Raw genomic sequence first — 19,716 nt, 5'->3', positions numbered from 1 at the left:
GTTTCAATCGCGATTGACACCGCGTGAGATGTTTGATTCTTCTTCCTTATTCTCTATGTATTTTACATTGTTGAGGTTTGTATTTAGTTTACTCTGATTTTATGTATATGTATTGATCATGGTGTTGTATAATATCTCTTTTACAAATATTTATCGATGTTATCCTTGTTTTCTCTTCAAATATGGATCTAGGATGAACATCTATCAGGTTCTAAACTCTAGACATAGATTTAGATATAATATTCACATGTAGGTATCGAGTCTTAATGCTCCTTGTTGTTTAATGCGTTGAGAGATCGTCGGTTAAGCAATAAGGTAGAACTCTTGTAGGTGCTGCAGACATGGGTACTGATATGACAGATACATGATGATATTGATTAGTAATTCATGTTGATTACAATTGATCGATATATTTAAGTCTTTGACGGGTAGATTAAGTCTAAAGCTTGATAAGTTCTCTATTCTTTAAGGAATGCATTTATTTTCTTGCTCATTACTTTCCACATTTTATTCTTTTAAACCATTCAAAACCAATCTCAGAAAGGTGGAGATTGTTAAATGACATTATTTTCCTCGCACTAATGTCTGTGGAGACAATGTTAGCACTCCAACACGCAAGTCAGTATGAAAATTAAATGAAGCAAATGAGATTTAAATTCAAATTACATAAAAAATGATGTGTTCTCCCTTTTATATGGTAGAACATCTGTAACAACTTATTGATTTATCGACCGACGTGAGCCGCAAGAATCCATGTGATTGATCTTGGGTAAAAATTACCTTCTTTCTAGACTAGGATAGTGCAATATCCCATAAGCAGTGCGATGAGCCATTTGCTTTATGGGTTTGTAGTTATTCTACCCCCTGGACATCAAGAATAAATATGGCATAGAAAAATAAAAAATAAATAAATTTTATAAAATTAATACAATTATTAAAATTTTCAAAATTACGAATGGATATTAACTTCAATGTTTTTACGTAAAAATAAATTATTGAAAGGGTAATTATTTTGTTTATCTATTAAATATTAAAATTATTTTTTAAAAATATAGATAATATTTTCACAAAGGTGATTTTGTGGCTAATTATCATATATATTATCATTATTAAATTTATATTAAATATATAAATAATAAAATAATATCATACTTTTTTTTAAACTAAAGAAAATATATTAAACGAAAAAAGGATAACAAGATACACAGGGGGGAGACCAAGCCAAGATCCCTTAGAAACAAAGCCTAAGTCTAGGGGTACACTCCTTGTCTAAGAGGTAATTCTTAACAATAACCGAGTGTACAAAAGAAAACCAAGAAAAACTACGCAAAGAGAATCCAATGTTCGCTAGAAAATCAGCACAAAAATTGGCCTCCCTATATACGTGGGATATCATGAAGTCAATGGAGCGAGAGTACTCAACACAAATAAGCCAACGAGATCTAATTTTCCACGGAACAAGGGAACAATCAGAAAAAGCCTTAATGACCAAACTACAATCCGATTCCATCCAAATCTTTTTCCAACCCAATATCTTAGCTCTCTCCAAAGCCACCATTGCCGCCAATAACTCAGCCAATGCAGCAGAACCCTCACCCAAAAAGTCACAAAAACTTCCCATGTGACAAGCGTTCTCGTCCCGAAAAATACCACCACACGCGATCAAGGAAGGATCACCTCTAGCTAATCCGTCAATATTAACTTTGATCCAACCTTTCGGAGGTGGTTGCCAAAGAACCTCCAAAGTAGATAACAACCGACTTGGAAGAATGTTGACATTGAAACTTTTAGAATAGAGAAGCTTAAAACAGAATTATTGGAACAACTATCAGTATTATCTCCAGCCAGTTTTGCTTTAGATAGAATCTCCCCAATACAAGCTTTCCAATTAATAATTTTTTCTTTGAATCTTCTATGATTTCTGGCCCGCCAAACCTGGTAAAACAGATTGCACACACAAGAAATAGCCACAACTTTGGCTTGAGGGGACCATTGCGACTCCAGCAGAGAAATACAGTCTTGAACATTACTTATAGTACCATTAAATTGCAATTTATTAAGGATCCAGGACCATATATTTTTAGCAAACTGGCAAGTGAAAAAAATATGATGAGTGGTTTCAATGTTTTTCATGCACAGAGAGCACATATATGTGCACTTGAAGCCTCTAAGAGATAAGTTCTCGTCCGTTGGCAATCTATTATGGATAATTCTCCAGACTAACATAAAATGAGAAGGAGGGACATACCTGTTCCAAGGGAAAAATTTTGATATCCAAGGAGAAGAAGAGGAAATCGACTGTCTTTGAATGAAGATGTAAGCTTGTTTCATAGTGAGCTCCCCATTTTTAGAATTCCTCCAAACAATAGAATCCTCTAAACTTCCATCAGTAATTGTTACAGTAGAAACAAGAGGCATCAGTTGAGGAAAAGTAGTTTGGACATTGACTGTAATTTGCCATCTTCTGTCCACTAACCAATCCTTGACAGAGGTGGTGAAAGTTTTGTGAAACCTAACCGGAATTTTAAGCATATCGGCCAAAGGCTACTCCAACCATTTATCCAACCAGAAATTAATTTTAGCACCATCTCCAATAAGCCATTTAGTATTCTCCAACACAGTTTGGAAACAGTCGTTAATACTAGTCCAAATAGAGGATTTAATGTGATAAGATATAACTCCATTGCCCCTTTTAACTCTAGAAGCCAGAAGATTAGCCCAACACATGATGCCCTTAACAAATTTTCAGCAAAGATTCAAATTAGTGGAAACATTGAGATTAGCAAGAGATCTCAGCCACAACCCACCATTTTTTACACTCTTGCAGCAATTCTTCCAAGCTACAGTTACAAGTTTCTTTTGCTCCAAGTTTCCACTCCAAATGAAATTACGCATCCATGATGTGATTTGCTTTATGAGAGAGTTGGGCCAATTGTACACTGAGATACAGTGCACCATCATGCTCTGCACCACAGATTAGATAAGAAGCATTCTACCAGCCATAGAGAGAAGATTAGCTTTCCAACTAGCCAATCTCAACTTGATTTTATCTGCAACAAACATGAAGTGCATAGGTTTAGGTCTCCCAACAAAAATTGGTGCACCAAGGTAAGCAAAAGGAGGAGAGGCCTTGGTGAACCCAATGAGATCAACAATGAGACTAGATCTTCCTAAAGATAAATCACCTGCATAGATTAGAAACTTAGATTTATTACCATTTTAACAAGAACTAACATCATATTCTTTGAGTAAGTTGTTAATAGCCCTAATGAGCTTAATGTCCCGTCTAAGAAAATCATAATGTCATCAACATAAAAATTACGAGAATTTCTTTGGCCACCTCCCAACCTTCTAGCTCACCTCTGGTGAAAAACCCAGAATACCCCTGACTTCGGAAATGAACTTCCGAAATGCAAGAAAAAGGTGTTTTCGGAGATGCATCTCCGAAAGCGCCTTTTTTTTTTAAAAAAAAAAAATTTGACTTATTTCGGAAATGCACTTCCGAAAACACCATTTCGGAAGTTCATTTCCGAAATACTGCGCGTTTTGCAAATTAAGCAAAACAGCCCTCTCCCCCTAATCATTTACCCTAATCTTCTTCCAAACTCACACCCCAAGAGATTTTTGTGCAAACCAATTCCAAGCTACCTCAAAGGCTCCAACTACTTGCTCTATTACATTCAAAAGTCCTCAAATCCATTCAATCGGTAAGCATTTTGATTTTAAGATCTATGATTAAAATGTATATTAGGGTGTTTACAAATAGCAAAAAATGTATTAGGTTAGGTTTATACTGATATTTAGGATGTTTAGAATGTGTAGACATAGGTTTGATGTTTGGTTTTGGGGTCTGCCACGGGAGTTGCAGAAAACTCCATCGCAGGGGTGTTTCGGAAGTTCATTTCCGAAAACACCTCCATCCCAGTTTTCGGAAATGAACTTCCGAACTGTATCAGAATTTCAATTATTTTTGTTTCTTCTTTTGTCTCGCATATTAATCGATTTCAATTGTTTACAGGAACATGTCAGGCAACCAACCAGCACGCATCAGACAGGGGAGAGAGTTTCAGACTGCGTCGGCTAGACGCGAGCGGGCGGCGGCGCAGCTGGCGTCGACCCAGGGACGGGGGCAGGGCCGGGGACGCCGTATGCGAGTTCCCGTGGACGTGGGAGAGGGTACATCTGCTTCAGGATCTAGGAGTCGGCTGGCTCGGGTATCTTCTTCCCGCCAGCGAGAGGAGGAGGAGGAGGTGCCAGTGCCATACCACGAGCCGGAGGGTGTACCGGATGTTGACCCTCCAGCCGGGGAGGAGGATGAGCAGGAGGATGGCTATCCGGGAGGGCCCTTTGACACTTCCGTGCTGATTCACTACCACGATCACGTCGCTCGGCGGATCTGGGAGGGAGAGGTATTTTTTTTAATTTAACCGTTTATTTGTCACCATTTTTTATAATCTAACCGTTTATTTGTCGCTTATTTAATATATGTCGCTTATTTGTTTTTTTTTGTAATAGGAGAGAGAGCCGCTGAAAATGGTAAACCACGCCCGCAAGATTTTCGGTCTGTTTAAACTAGCAGCTGAGTGGTTTAACGACCATGTGCGAGGTTCAGGGCTCAGCGGGCTCTGCATGACGGGGTACACCACGATCAGCACCGGCATGCAGGGGGCATTTGTGGAGCGCTGGCACAAGGAGACGTCCTCTTTCCACTTGCCGGTTGGGGAGATGACGATCACCTTGCACGACGTGCAGTGTCTTCTCCACCTGCCGATTAGGGGGCCGCTGTTGACCCACTCCAAGATCCAGAGGGTGGAGGCCATTGAGTGGATGATGCTCTACTTGGGCAGGGAGCACGAGGTTGCTCACTATGAGTGCGCCACGACTTCTGGGCCTCATGTCCGGTTCACCACACTGAGCACTTATTTTGAGCACCACCTGGACGCGGCTGCCGAGGCTGAGGGTGTGGGTAACGAGCTGTTCACAGAGTATCACCGTGGCTGCGCTCTCCGATGCTGGTACATGCATGTGGTAGGCGCTGCATGCTTTGTGGATAAGAGAGCCAGGTACGTCGACGTGACCTACCTCCGCTACTTCATGGACCTAGATACCGTTCACCAGTGGAACTGGGGGGCAGCTACTCTGGCATATCTCTACCAGAAGCTGAATGAGGCCTCCAACTGGAGGACGAGGCAGTTGGTCGGATCCTGCACACTGCTTACGGTACGTTTTATTTTAATACATTATCGTATTTATTTATTTATTTATGTTCCGTATTTATTTTTAATACATTATCGTGTTTCTGTTTCAGAGCTGGATCATCTCCTACTTCTCCCGCATCCACGGTTTTCACATCGATCCTGCGTACGTGGACGCCATGCCCAGGGCCGCCAGATACGCTCTCCAGGGGGGGAACGATGCGGTGGGACCATACCGTCTGTACTTGGACCGCACGATGCACGAAGACGTCACCTGGAGGCCGTTCGTCGACTACGCTCAGATTGTCCCCTTTGACGGCATTGCTCTATATTCAGGCTAGTTGGCATGCGGGACCGGCATCATGGTCCGGTATCTCCCTGAGCGGTGCATGCATCAGTTCGGATTCGTGCAGCGGATACCCAGGTCACCCTTTGAGGCAGCTCCCGACACAGTGACCCGAGTGCAGCTCACTGCCATATGGGAGGACTGGCAGCATCATGTGGTACCGCAGGAGTACCATCTCACTCGGGTCACCCAGGACTGGCACAGTGAGGAGGGATACGTCACATGGTTCTACCGGGTGTCCCATCCTCTACTGAGACCCGACGTTCCCGGCGCTCCTAGGCCAGCACATGAGGAGATCCTGGAGAACCAGCAGGCCGAGGATGACCACGCCATTGATCTCCTGCCGATCTGCCAGCGGATAGAGATGCTTGGGCGGGACGCCTTGGATCGGAGTGTCGTTCTTCAGGGCGGTCCAGATGCAGTCGCCGTGATGGAGGCGATCGTCACTGATGCGGGCCGTGCGGCGGGGTACAGGCGGCAGAGGAGGGCTCAGGGTGAGAGGGTTAGGCACACCCAGTAGTGGTCGGGTTTATTTATTTTTTGTTTTCAGATTGTATATTGCGCACACTATTACTATTTGGTTCGGCTTGTATATATTATTTGGATTTTATTTATCGTATTAGTATTTTCTGTTTATCTGTTGCTTATTTTATTTGGCGTTTGCGTTTAATTAAAATGCGAGACTGTTTAAGAAATAACATAAAAAAAAACACAGTTTATGCATAATTCGGAAATAAACTTCCGAATTCACCCATGAGGTGTTTTCGGAAGTTCATCTCCGAAGACACCTCCCATGAGGTGTTTTCGGAGATGAACTTCAGAATTATGGAAATTTTATTTATAAAAAAAGCGCTTCGAAAGTTCATTTCCGAAGCAGGGGTATTTTGGGATTTTCGCTGGGGGTGACCCCATAGGGAGGTGGCTAAAGAAATTTTCAAAATTACATATATATTTGAAATTACATATATATTTGAAATTTTACTTGAATGACATATTCCACTAAATTACATAAAAAATTTACTGAACGACATAACAGACAAATAATTGTTTTATTAGAAAATAATATAAAATTATTATTTTATTAAATCAAGTTAATTATAGTTATGTTAAAATATTAGACGACATGTCAATACTTCATGTATTTATCTTTAAATAATAAAATTTCTACAGTTAAATTATTTGACAAAAAAACATAATAATAAAATTATTTTAATATCAGAGCAAGCACAAGTGTATGTCTAATAAACTCAAATTATTAATTATATAATGTGATTGTGTGGCGGTTTTTTTATTGGACAAAAGTATGTATCCATTAAACTCATTCAAAAACTGCTGGTACGTTTTTTATACGCATTAATATATTTTAGTGGCTCTTTTCATAATAATAACTTAATTAAAACGAGATACAAATAAAGTTTTTATTTTTGAAAAGGCTTTTCATATTATATTGTTATTATTTATTAATAATAAAATTAATGAATAAATGTGGTGTGCGTGAGAGAGCGCAGGCGAGTATAGACTAGTCTGTCTGTCATGAAAAACAAAACGCCTTAACGGCGAGAAAAGCCGAACGATGCGTTATGCCCTTTTTTTTAAAACTAAATCCCCATGTCTCTCTATCGTAACTGACTTCTCACAAACAGATCTTGCATAAACCCTATATACATTCTTTCTCTCTCTCTTAAAACTTTTCTCTCATCTTTTCTTTCCCGGCAAATTCTTCCAGATCTTTCTTGCTCCCTCTAACCGTTTCTTGCTCCTCTCGTTTCACCGATTTTCCGTTCGCATTCGATTCGCATTTTTGTTTCTTTCGATTCATCGCAGTCGTGGATTGTTAGTTCCAGTGGCGCGGTGATGATGGAGCAGTGGTTGTTGTTGTTGTTGCTTTAGTTGTATAGAGAAGAGCAAATAATGGATGATAGAGGTGGTTCTTTCGTCGCTGTTCGGAGAATTTCGCAGGGTCTTGATCGTGGCAACACGTGCCATTCAACTTCTGGTAAAAAAAATTCTCCTAATTTTGATGTTTAACCTTTAAATTTCATAGCGATTTATCGGTTTTCTTATTCGTAATTGAGTTCGTTGATGAATTGATGCTTCCACTGATTTCTAGATTTTTTTGTTATATTATATGAATGAACTTTTGATTGGATAGAGTTGAGTTTAGTTGAGATCTATATCGAGCTAGTTTAGTTTACTATGGAATATTGTGTTAATCTTAGTGCGAAAAGCTTTTTGCTATGCTTAAAATATGAAAGTACTTTAGGTTATGAGGTTATTGCGTAGATCTAGCACTTCTGAAATGCAGTAATATTCATTTGGTTGGAAGCTGAATTTGTCAACTGATTTAGTATAAAAATAATGGAAAATTGGGAATAAAGGAAGCTAGTGGCTAGCATGATGATTAAAGCAAACGACTCTACCGTGTGGTCATATTTTGTTATCATAATTGGAAAAAAAAATCAGTAATGACTTATTAGTCATTTAGACACATAAAACTGTTTATAAAGTGATGTATACATAATATGAGCAATGAGTCTTATCTTACTGTGGCTCGTGTAAACTGATTGCTTTAAGAAACTGAACTGAAGTGAATAAAATATACTTTATGCTGAGGATAATTAATTAATTAATTAATTAATGATTACTAATAGATGATTTCTGTCTATCAATTTTCTTAAAACTTGTATGGCGAAGTTTGGAAACTCGGATCTTTATTTATGCTCAGTTTTATTTTGTTACAGCTGAGCTTGTGACGGGATCATCAGCATGGCTTGGCCGAGGTTTGTCTTGTGTCTGTGCACAGAGAAGAGAGAGTGATGCTCGACCCTCTTTTGAATTAACTCTATCCCAGGTAATATATTTTGTGACTAAAAATTACTGAAGCAGCGACTAAATACTCTTTGATTTTCGTAGAAACCAACACTCAAATTATTGTTGTGATTAGTCTTTAGAAGCATCTTTTCAACTATATGCATATTGAGCTACATTTATATTGAAAAATCTACAGTCTCGCCAAATAATGACAGATGTTTTTCAATTTTAATTTGGGTTATTTATAGGTGCTCTGAATGTTCAGTAGCTTTCATCATGACATTTATGTTTCACATGGTTGGGTTTTATTTTTTTGTTTTTTTTATCCTTGCTTGTGTAGCGTCTAGATCAAAATACTCTACTTTATTTAAATATTGATATGTATGGCACAATAAATTTGCATTGCTGAATTTTCAGGAAGAATGCCTGCAGAGGCTTCAGAGTCGAATAGATATTCCGTATGATAGTTCTATCCCCGAACACCAGGTACCATATCTATTAAAAAACTTCAAGTTTAAGTGTTGTCAGCTGTGATGTGACAATAACTATGGAGTCCACCAAAGACTTATAGTCGTGTGCCTATAGATTTGGGTGTTACTTATGGCTTATTATCATATGTGCAGACTTATATCTCGTAGAGTCTTAAGAATATGATTTACTTTTTTTTTTATGTATTATCTTAGGAATCCCTAAGGGCTTTATGGAATGCCGCATTTCCTGAAGAAGAGCTGAGGGGCTTGATTTCAGAGCAGTGGAAAGACATGGGATGGCAAGGGAAGGATCCATCAACAGATTTTAGGTAGATATTATTCTTGTTGATTTATCTCTCGTCTTCATTTTAATTTCTTGTCACTAATGATGTCTATATTTACATATCATTGGCAGGGGTGGTGGTTACATATCATTAGAGAATTTGCTGTTTTTTGCCAAAAAATTCCCGGTATGTCCTTTTTTATTGTTATTCCCTTCCCTCTTTTGGGTGTTGTAATCAATATTTTGGAGCCTTATGAATGAACCTCATCATCTGACGGTCTAGAGAGTTTAATTAAGCAACCAAATTAGTGTATTTCATCCAAAAGAAAGGACCACTTTGTTTCCAATAGTTAAAGAACATGGGTAGGTAATAGGTATACATTTTGTTGTTAGATCTGTATTTATTTGAAGAATGACTGCTCTTGTTTAATGTCATCTGTTTGGAATCAATAGTTTGTCATCTATTTCATCCAAAAGGGCCTTATTTGTTACATGCATGCATAGTTAGATGGTTGATGTGGTAACAATAAATTAGCTGAATTCCTTGCTGATCTGAATAAAATTATTGCTTCTGGGTTTTAGAATTCCTCCATGATAAAAGAATTTTGGCCAAATTCATTAGTTTCACTACTTTATTTTTAAGACATAAACAGTACTTTAGCCTGAATTATAGACGAGAAACAAGAATGATTTTGAAATTGATTTGTCTTGTTTTCTTAATTTCTTCAATCGGTTGGATGTTGAAAATCCAAGCCTGTCTAAGCATTATGGACGCTATACATATTGTGAATTGCGATAACATGACTTAATGCTGAGATTCCTCAGCAGATAATTCCAAAAATATTTTTGTCCTGAGTTTCCTTGCATATTTTCAGTTTTCTGGTGTTTAAACATGAAATAGACTGCATGTTGCATTTGTTATGAATTGTTGTCTATTCAATGTGGATAGTTATGTTTCAGATTCAGAGAATTTGCTATGATCTTTCAGTTTTTCTAGTCAGATTTTTTATTTTTGTTGGACCCCTGTTTTCCTGGTTTGTCTTTATTAATCTAGTTTTGATTGAATCCCTCGAGAACTTCCCATTCAAACCTTAAATCTATTTTTAGATTTTGCAGTTCACGTCTCTTTATTGTAAATCACAAACTTTTCATTTTGTAGAAATCTTTTCAAGATCTCTTACGGAAGCAGGAAGGAGATCGTTCAGTGTGGGAGTACCCATTTGCTGTTGCGGGTGTTAACATTACATTCATGCTTATTCAAATGCTAGATCTGGAAGCAGGTTGATCAGTTTCTCCTTTATCATGGTTTTTACTCTCAGCATATATCATGTACAGGAATATTTGTTTACTTTATTTGAATGAATAGAAGAAGTTGGTTCCAATCAAATGATATAAGTCCTACCAATTAGCATTTATGTAATATCTTCCTTATTATAAAACTTGTTGTTACTTGTTAATTTTTTCCCCACAAATTTTGCCAAGTATTTGTATGTTCAAATAAATTTTGATATCTCTTGGTTCATGTAACATTTCCTTCCCAATTTTAGCTCATCATCAACCTTACAATATTTTCAGTTATATTTTCTGATGTCATATTTCATGAATTCATAATAGATGTCTTGGTTCATGTAATTGAATTTGATTATGATGTTATTTGTTACTAATGTTGTTTGTCTTGACAGTTCAGCCACGGACACTGGTGGGAGCAACTTTCCTAAAATTCCTTGCAGGTAGCCTTTTTTTATTGCAATGTTAATTATTGATTTCACTTGTTTTTTCTTATAATTAGGAAGGGAACAGTGAATTTGATTAGTGTTGTGTCATTTGTAATAGATTTGTGAAAAATCACCTTTTCTTACAATTGTATTAAAAAAAAAAATACTTGTGTTACAAACATTATAGCTTTTACTAGATATATATAGTGATGGTATTCACTATAGGTAAACTTTGTGGTAAGTAACTAAATTCATTTATGTACGTATGTATGGCAGAAAACGAGTCAGCTTTTGATCTTCTCTATTGCATAACATTCAAGCTGATGGATAATCAATGGCTTTCCATGCGCGCGTCATACATGGATTTTAATGTATGTATACTTTGTCATGAGTTTGTTTTTTAGATAAAGACAAGCTATTTTAATTAGTAGTTTCTTAAGAATGCTGGTGATTAGATTTGCTTATATGTTTATGTCTATTACTGAATATTGTTACAGACAGTGATGAAATCTACACGCCGTCAGCTGGAGAAAGAACTTCTGCTTGAAGACCTTACACAGCTGGAAGATGTACCCTCATACAAACTTCTCACACAATAGATATCAACCCTTAGTCCGTCAATCTACTAGTTTTAACTTGAAGGTTATTGTACTTGATGTGATGCTACTCGTACTCCCATTCTTCCCATTTCAACATTTACCCTTCTAACATTCGATTAAGAACGAGGTGAGCCGTGTATAATATCATCAAGGTTTTGGAGGCAGAATGAAGGTTTAAATCCAGTTGGAGGATGAATTGTTGGCTGACAAACTGCCAGGGGGAGTCAGAAATGTAGGTTTGCTTTGCTTGGTGCCAAAAAGAATAGATTGTAATGGTTGTGGTTTGCCTATATATTTCGATGATGTCCATTGATGGGCATTTACAGAGTGCAGTATTATAATTCAAACAGGTTCGATTAAGTTGGTTGCAACTGCTGACCTTGTTTGTGATGGTATTCAAATACTGCATATTTGTTTGAGTACAAGATATAAAGTTTGAGTTGTTGAACACTAGTATTCTAACTACTCTGTTTTGCTCTAAGTATAGTGGTTTATTTTATACGTGCTAATATTCAGTCTTTAGTATGGTCATTTAATGATCTTGTCCTGATCTATTCAACAGGGCATCTAAATTCAGTTGACCATTATAAGGTTGAATGTTGTTTTGCTCTTGTAATGGCCCATTAAAATTAATGCAGTTTAATTTTGAACTTTTAATTATCTTTAAGAGCTATGCCGAGCTTCTTGGATTCGTGATGAAAATACACTGTCTCCATTTGAAATGGTCATTGGCTGCTCTAACATACCAGAGAGGCAGAGGCTAGGCCATAATGTGAACTTTTGGGCAGACAGGGTAGTAGAGGTGAATATCAATGTTTCCCTCTAGCAACCGGAAGATTACTTGTGTTATGGCCAATTAATTCCCAACCCCAATAATAAGAGGGTCTAAAAAAATTTAAGAATACTAAGTCCTCAAATATATAGAAAAATAACAGTAAGCCCTAAAAAAATGTTCATTCTTGAACAAAGCTATTCAAGAATTCTCTATGTTAGTAGTAGAGAAGTACATCTCGAATCATATTAAAATTAAGACATGTTCTAAAATTATGTTTCCACATTGATCATACTTGACTAGACTTGTGAGCTATAAGCCTATAACTCTAGGGGATGCGATTTTTGCATCATGTACAATGTAATGACGTTAATCACCAAATAGATTATATTCTATTTTTGTTGTTTTAATTTGATTATTGACTGCTAATATCTAATCTTCATAAACCATGTTATTGAGTTTGGGAAGCTAATTGACTCCATAAGCTAAGCATGTGGAACTGAGTTCTACTAGTAAAGGAAAGTGAAATAAAAAGGAATGAAATGATCATTTAGTTATTAGATAAGATAGTTCAACAAGATTCTACATCATTGAGATGTCTTATAGTGAAAAGTGTAAATGGTTCACTTCGAAGTAATGTTACAAATGATGATAACAGGGAATTGTTACTTTATATTGCAATCTTGCAAAGAATAAAAGCCAACACTATAGTACTTGTTAAATACATGGATTCCCATCAGGGCCGGCCCTGTGGGTGTGCAAGAAGTGCCACCGCACAGGGCCTCCAAATCTTTAGGGCCTCAAATTAAATAAATGGGCCTCATATTAAATAACATATACAACTTATTCCTAGTAAAGTAATATGAACTGGTGTAGCTGAACGGTGGTTGGATTTTTTTGGAAGCAACATTGCTCGCGTTCGATTCAAAGATTTTATGTACTTTTCTATTTAAAATATGTATTACATTGAATCAAATCTTTGTTTTTGGAATTTATGTACATTTTCTATTTAAAAATGTTATCACATTGTATCGTTATAACTGTATTGTTGGCCCACAATTAACTTAACCAATTTGTTTTCTTTATAATTATATTTATAATATAATATGAACATAAATCAATTAACTTAATCAATTTTTTTTCTTTTTTAACATATAATATGAATATAAATTATTGAAATAAATTTCTTATATCCTATTCATCAGCCTACATGCTTGAGATCTTTTAAATCTTATTTTATTTCAATTTCTTCAAATTTTATTTTAATTTATGACATTATAATTTAATAATTAAAATTTTATTATACAGCTAATTCATTTCCGTTTCTATTTTTTATGATGAAATAATGTCAAATAGTATTTGTGATTTTATATATATATATATATATATATATATATATATATATATATATATATATATATATATATATATATATATATATATATATATATATATATATATATATATATATATATATATATATATATATATTAAATTTATTTTAGCCTAATTTTTTTAAGTTTTTTTCTCACTAATTTAGATATTTATTTTACTATATTAAGTCTATATTTACACATATGAGTAAGTATCATGTTATGTCTCGTAGTAAAATGAACCCGTAATATTTATTTATTAAGAGCTTAATTTTTAAATAGAACAGGACCTCCAAATTGTTTGGGACGGCCCTGATTCCCATGCTTGTTATGAACCATTAATGAGTTAGATTTTCATACTTGTTAAATGTAAGGATTTCTCATGCTTGTTAATGACTCCCTGTAATAATTGTTAATGACTTAATGTCAAAAGCATATTATCCTTCACCAAAACCAAAAGCAGATAGAACCGAAAAGGGTGGTAATTACAGTTACAAGAGTACACTCTACTTTCATTTGTTTTGTGAGTGCTATTTGCTCGTCGGATTTGGTCAGTATCTAACATCGTTCAGATACACACAATGTTGCATATCCCTATACTCACATCATGTGTGTTGTAATTTAGCGGCACAACGAGTTTGACAGCGGTGCACGCGGTGATTATTGACCAGAGAAGAATCTCAAAGCGGTCCAAATTGCAATGAATAGTGAAGCAACAAGAAAATTTAATGGTACAGCTGAAATATTTGGAAAAAAAATAAGGCCCTAGGACCCAAGAATAATACATTAAATAAGGGATCTATATTTATGGGTTCTAAAAGAAATCTTATAAGTAAGGTACTTGGGGCCGAATAATAGAGGCTTTTAAATATTTGACTTATTTAACAACTCTAACTATCTTATATAACATTTGGTGAAAACCACTCTCTAGAAGATAAGATTAATGCAATCAAATGTCTAGTCTCTATCTTTTCTGTAAAACAGTTTATGTTTTGGAATATTTATCAAACGAAAAATGATCGATGGAATGTGACAAAAGCAATTCAGAATATATTATGTTTCGACTATGCCAATAAGATTCTCCTCCTTACTCAAAGTTGTACATTCAGATGTATGTGACCCTTTTGAGGTGCATACCATTGATGGAAACAGATATTTTGTTTCATTTGTCGACGAGTATAGTCAAAAGCTTTGGATCCATATGATCAAGTGAAAGGACGGAGTATTTGAAATCTTTAAGAGATTCAAATACTTGTCGAAAACTAGAAGAAGATAAATGTTCAATAGGGTCATATTAGATATGGAGAGATGCATGTTGAAGCAGAAGAATATGCCAAAACCCTTACGGGTGAAGCAATCACTACTACTTATATTCTCACCAGGTGTCCTACAAAGAAGTTGAATAACAAAATTCATGAAGAAGTGTGGAGTGACAAACGACCATCAGTGAGTCATCTCAAGGTGTTTGGCTATATTTGTTACAAGCATGTTCCTGATGCGAGAAGAATAAAGCTTGATGACAAGAATGAACCTCTGATTCTTGTAGGATATTATAAAACTTGAGCATACATGTTATTCAATCCAATTAATGAGAACATCAGGTTGAGTCGAGATATTGTGATTGATGAAAATTTTTCCTGGGATTGGAATTATGGTGATGTAGTTAACAAGCCATTGATGAGTTATGGCTTCGATGAAGAAATTGATGAAACCGAAGACGAAGCAATTGCTGATATTCTAGTCGAATTCAAAACAGTTGCTGACATTCCCGACACCTTCGAAGTCGAAAAGAATGTGGATAGCGCAAGCCAAAGACCTCACAGAACTAGAGTTTTTCCAACAAGATTTCAAGACTATGAAGTGATTGATGATAATGAAGTCACACCTGATGGAGAACTAGTTCACTTTGCTTTACTTACAGGTGCTAAACCAATCAACTATAGCGAGGCTTTAAATAATAAACAATGGAAGTCTACTATGGTCGAAGAGTTACAAGCAATCGGAAGAAATAACACATGGGAGTTAGTTGAATTGTCAACACATACAAAAGCTATCGAAATGAAGTGGGTGTTCAAGTTGAAGCACAATGTTGATGGGTCCATAGCTAGACATAAAGCGACATTGATAGCTCGGGGATTTCTTCTGAGAGCAAGACTCGACTACTCTAAAGTATATGCTCCGGTAGCAAGATTGGAGACTGTTCGACTAGTGGTAGCCTTGGCATGCAAGCAAGGTTGGTCGACATTTCACTTAGATGTGAAGTCAGCATTTTTTAATGGTCCTTTAGATGAAGAGGTGTATGGCACACAACATCCTAGATTTTTGATTCAGAAGGAAGCAAGTAAAGTATTGCACAACGCGCTCTATGCCCTCATGAATGCACCTAGGGCATGGAACAAGAAAATCGACTCATACTTAGTCGAACTGGGATTCGTCAAATGCAAGTCCGAGTATGTTGTCTATGTTCAGGTTGTGGCACAAGATATAACAATCATCTGCTTATATGTTGATGACTTGCTGGTAATTGGAAATAACTTGGAGAACTTATCGAAGTTCAAAGAGCTAATGATAAGGAAATTTAAAATGTCAAATTTGGGAAACTTGTCTTATTTCCTAGGCATGGAATTTCAAATTTCGAAGAAAGGTATGGTGCTACATCAAAAGAAGTATGTCAAAGAGATACTTAAGAGATTCTTATTGGATGAGTCAAATCTTGCATCCTCGCTTGTTGAACCAAACTTGAAACTGGAGAAACATGGAGATGAGGACAAGTTTGATGCTACTCTGTTCAAACAAATTACGGGATCTCTAAGATATGTGTGCAACAATCGACCTACTATAGGTTTCTATATTGGATTAGTGAATAGATACATGAGTGAACCAAGGGTATCACACATGAAGGATGCAAGAAGAATCCTGAGATACTTCAAAAGATAGATAAACTATGGAATTCTATTCCGAAGAGACTCTGAAAGCAAAGAAGTTGTGATTAATTTTTATTCAGATGCTGATTGGTGTAGATATAGGAAGATCAAAGAAGCACAAATGGTTATTTATTTCAAGTCTTTGGTACCCCAATCTCATGGTGCTCAAGAAAGCAACTTGCGGTGGCATTGTCATTATGTGAGGATGAATATATAGCAGGATCCTATGTTGCGTGTCAAGCAATTTGGATCAGATCTATGCTGGAAGAGATCAAAGTCGAAATGAAGAAACCTCTGGTGCTGCAGATCGACAATAAGTTAGCCATTATTCTTGCAAAGAATCCAATTATGCATGGATGGAGTAAGCACATCGAGGTTGAATATATAGCAGGATCCTATGTTGCGTGTCAAACAATTTGGATCAGATTTGTGCTGGAAGAGTTCAAGGTCGAAGTGAAGAAACCTCTGGTGCTGCAGATCGACAACAAGTTAGCCATTAATCTTGCAAAGAATTCAGTTCTGCATGGAAGGAGTAAGCACGTCGAAGCTAGATTTCACTTTTTAATGGAGAAGGTAAATCGAGGTGAACTTGAAGTAAGGCATTGCTTAAGTGAAGCACAGTTGACCGATATTTTCACCAAAGGATTGAAGATCGACAGATTCCTGAATTTGAGAAATAAATTAGAAATAATTAAGATCGACTATGATTAGCGTATGTTCAACAACTTGGATTATAGGTGGCGTGTTGTGTTATAATCCAAGTTAAGTAATATATGCCCAAACCCAAGTTAATTAGGGTTTGTTTTTTCCTTAGTATACAAGTTAGTTATATATAAATAGACATATTATAAATCAGTTTTATTCATTCAATAATAACAATCCTTATTCCCTTATTCTCTCTCTTTATCTTTTCACTAAAAGTGTTTCATGCACTGACAATGTTGACGTTTATTAATCATTTTCTTTATCATATAATCTTTATTTTAAATCTTTTAATAGGCCTACATTTTGCCTATGGTTCTCTCTGGTACATATTCTTTGTTGTTGCTTCATTTTGGTGACAAATTATTCCAATATATATACCTTTCAACTTCATTTGGACATCTTTGTGGTGAATATGAGTGATGACGTCCAAATTCTTCATCACCATTGGCTTTCATTCAAGGTCCCCTATTTTGGACATTATTTTCGCGATTAAGGTTACTTAAGAGCATCCACATCCATACCATCCAATTTGGTGATATAAATGGATTCCACTTAATATAATATATTATTTCACACTTCTCAATTATTTAAACCACTAATTAAAATTTGTAAATATCCATACTATCCATCTAAAAACTTAAAATGGGTCCCACTAATCACACAATATACACTAAAAAATTGAAAAGCACCGTAGCATTATTTGGATATGGTGGTTATGTAATACTACACCATTTGCATTCAATTATCCATACTATTATGACACAAGTGGTACATGTGGCAAATACCACCCCCTATATTTATGCTCTTAGTTCTTTTGAGATGGCTTTAAAGAGCTAAGTTTATGGTGATCATCATGTTGATGGAATTTTGAGGCTTAGATAAATTTTAATGGACCTATGGTGAGCCCCAATATTTCTGTATATTCTTAGTAATACAAATTAAGAAAATTATTAATTTTTTTTTTTCATGTGAAGGGATGGAAATCTTATATTATCATAAAAATATAAAATAATCAAACTATAACTTCTCATTCACATTATTTAAATTTTAAACAAAATATTTCTAAAAATTTTATTCTTTTGCCAAACACATTAATAAAAGAAATAGCATAATTGAAAAAAATAATTGGATAATTAGAATTTGATAGAAAATAAATATAAATATAAATATAGTACTTCCAATCAATTAGTCATTAACTAAAATTAACTATAATTTAAAGTTTTAAACACAACCACCTAGTAGAAAATACTCTAGTTAGTTATTGTAATGAAATTTGAGAAAGACTTCAAGATTTCAAGTTGAAAGGATGAGGTTATCATGATTGTGTGGATTGAATATGATGTAAATGAAATTTTGCTCAAAATTTTATGTAGCCACAATCATATTTCTTTAACTCACACTCTTCACCATATTTCTTTTACTTACATATTCATACTTAAATAAAATGTTCTTCCTCCATTCTCTTCACCAACCCCAAACTCCTTATCCTCACTCCCATTCACCAAACCCTCTCACCCCTAACCGTGACCCTAACAGAAACGGTTACATCAAGTTCCGAACAACTCACCGTGACAATCTCCGTTACCTAAAATCCCTAACCATAATCCACCCCAACACCAAACCCAACAACCTCCCCCACCCCGACGCCGTCCACCACATCCTCGCCACCGTCACCTTCCTCAAATCACATTCCTTCTCCGACGAAGACATCCCCCGTCTCGTCCACCACTCTCCCAAACTCTTCTCCACCTCCTTCAACCCCACAGACCTCTCCCCCGTCTTCACCTTCCTCTCCAACGACCTTCTCGCCACCGCGGAAGAATCCCGCGGCCTCATCCTCCGTTGTCCCAACCTCCTCTTCACCGATCCCAACCACTTTCTCAAACCAACACTCCACTTCCTAAACGAAATCGGAATCCGCGGATTAAACCGGCCGACGAACCGGAACGCGCATCTGTTGAACACGCGCGTGGAGAAGCTGCGGCTGAGAGTGCAATTCATGGAGGAGGTGGTGGGGTTTACTCACGACGAAGCGGTTAACGCGTGTGCGAGGCTGCCGGCGATATTGGGATATGATTTGGAGAATAATTTGTGGCCGAAGTTTGTGTATTTGGTGAAAGAGATGGAGAGGGATTTGGAGGAGTTGAAAAAGTTTCCTCAGTATTTTGGGTTTAGTTTGGAGAAGAGGATTGTTCCGAGGCATTTGCATTTGAAGGAAAGAGGTGTTAGGATTCCTTTGAATAGAATGTTGATGTGGGGGGATGAAAAATTTTATGCCAAGTGGAAGTGAAGTGAATTAGCATCATCATTTGAACTTGAATTATCTAAAGAAAGTTGGAAAGTAGAATTTTGCACTTATAGTATGCTCACATAAGTTTGACACTAATACAGTAGATAATTTGACTTTTCATTGCTAACATTGTTTTTGTTTTCAATTTCAATGCAATATTTGTATTCCCTCTTTCTCAAAAATAAGTTGCATTTGACTATTTTGCATTGATTAAGAGTCTCAAAATAAGTTGC

General features: G+C 36.2%; 2 protein-coding genes across 3 annotated transcripts; both read left to right on the top strand.

Annotated features, from left to right (window-relative positions):
- Positions 1-7,040: 7,040 nt before the first annotated feature.
- LOC131609753 (uncharacterized) lies at positions 7,041-11,928 on the top strand. Of its 2 annotated transcripts, none has more exons than XM_058881546.1 (9): positions 7,041-7,537; positions 8,283-8,392; positions 8,770-8,838; positions 9,036-9,151; positions 9,238-9,292; positions 10,265-10,385; positions 10,788-10,835; positions 11,097-11,191; positions 11,322-11,928. In XM_058881546.1, exons 1-9 carry the CDS (start codon positions 7,453-7,455, stop codon positions 11,322-11,324), a joined length of 702 nt encoding a protein of 233 aa, XP_058737529.1. In that variant the 5' UTR covers positions 7,041-7,452; the 3' UTR covers positions 11,325-11,928. The 2 variants fall into 2 exon arrangements, with proteins under 2 accessions (XP_058737529.1, XP_058737527.1); XM_058881544.1 differs by having other exon boundaries at positions 7,042-7,537; positions 11,318-11,928.
- Positions 11,929-18,574: 6,646 nt separating this feature from the next.
- Positions 18,575-19,603, top strand: LOC131609752 (transcription termination factor MTEF1, chloroplastic-like). The gene has a single exon (XM_058881543.1). The coding sequence runs from the start codon at positions 18,638-18,640 to the stop codon at positions 19,481-19,483; it is 846 nt and encodes a 281-aa protein (XP_058737526.1). The 5' UTR covers positions 18,575-18,637; the 3' UTR covers positions 19,484-19,603.
- Positions 19,604-19,716: the final 113 nt, after the last annotated feature.

The sequence above is a fragment of the Vicia villosa genome, linkage group LG6 (assembly GCF_029867415.1).
Source record: "Vicia villosa cultivar HV-30 ecotype Madison, WI linkage group LG6, Vvil1.0, whole genome shotgun sequence".
NCBI lineage: Eukaryota > Viridiplantae > Streptophyta > Magnoliopsida > Fabales > Fabaceae > Vicia > Vicia villosa.
Note: the sequence above shows the minus strand (reverse complement) of the source record. Positions and strands in the feature narration are given on the sequence as shown.

Coding starts and splice junctions, on each gene's coding strand:
- LOC131609753 (XM_058881544.1), top strand. CDS start 7,453: ATGGATGATAGAGGTGGTTCTTTCGTCGCTGTTCGGAGAATTTCGCAG. Junction 7,538..8,282: donor CACGTGCCATTCAACTTCTG/GTAAAAAAAATT, acceptor ATTTTGTTACAG/CTGAGCTTGTGACGGGATCA. Junction 11,192..11,317: donor CGTCATACATGGATTTTAAT/GTATGTATACTT, acceptor ATATTGTTACAG/ACAGTGATGAAATCTACACG.
- LOC131609752 (XM_058881543.1), top strand. CDS start 18,638: ATGTTCTTCCTCCATTCTCTTCACCAACCCCAAACTCCTTATCCTCAC.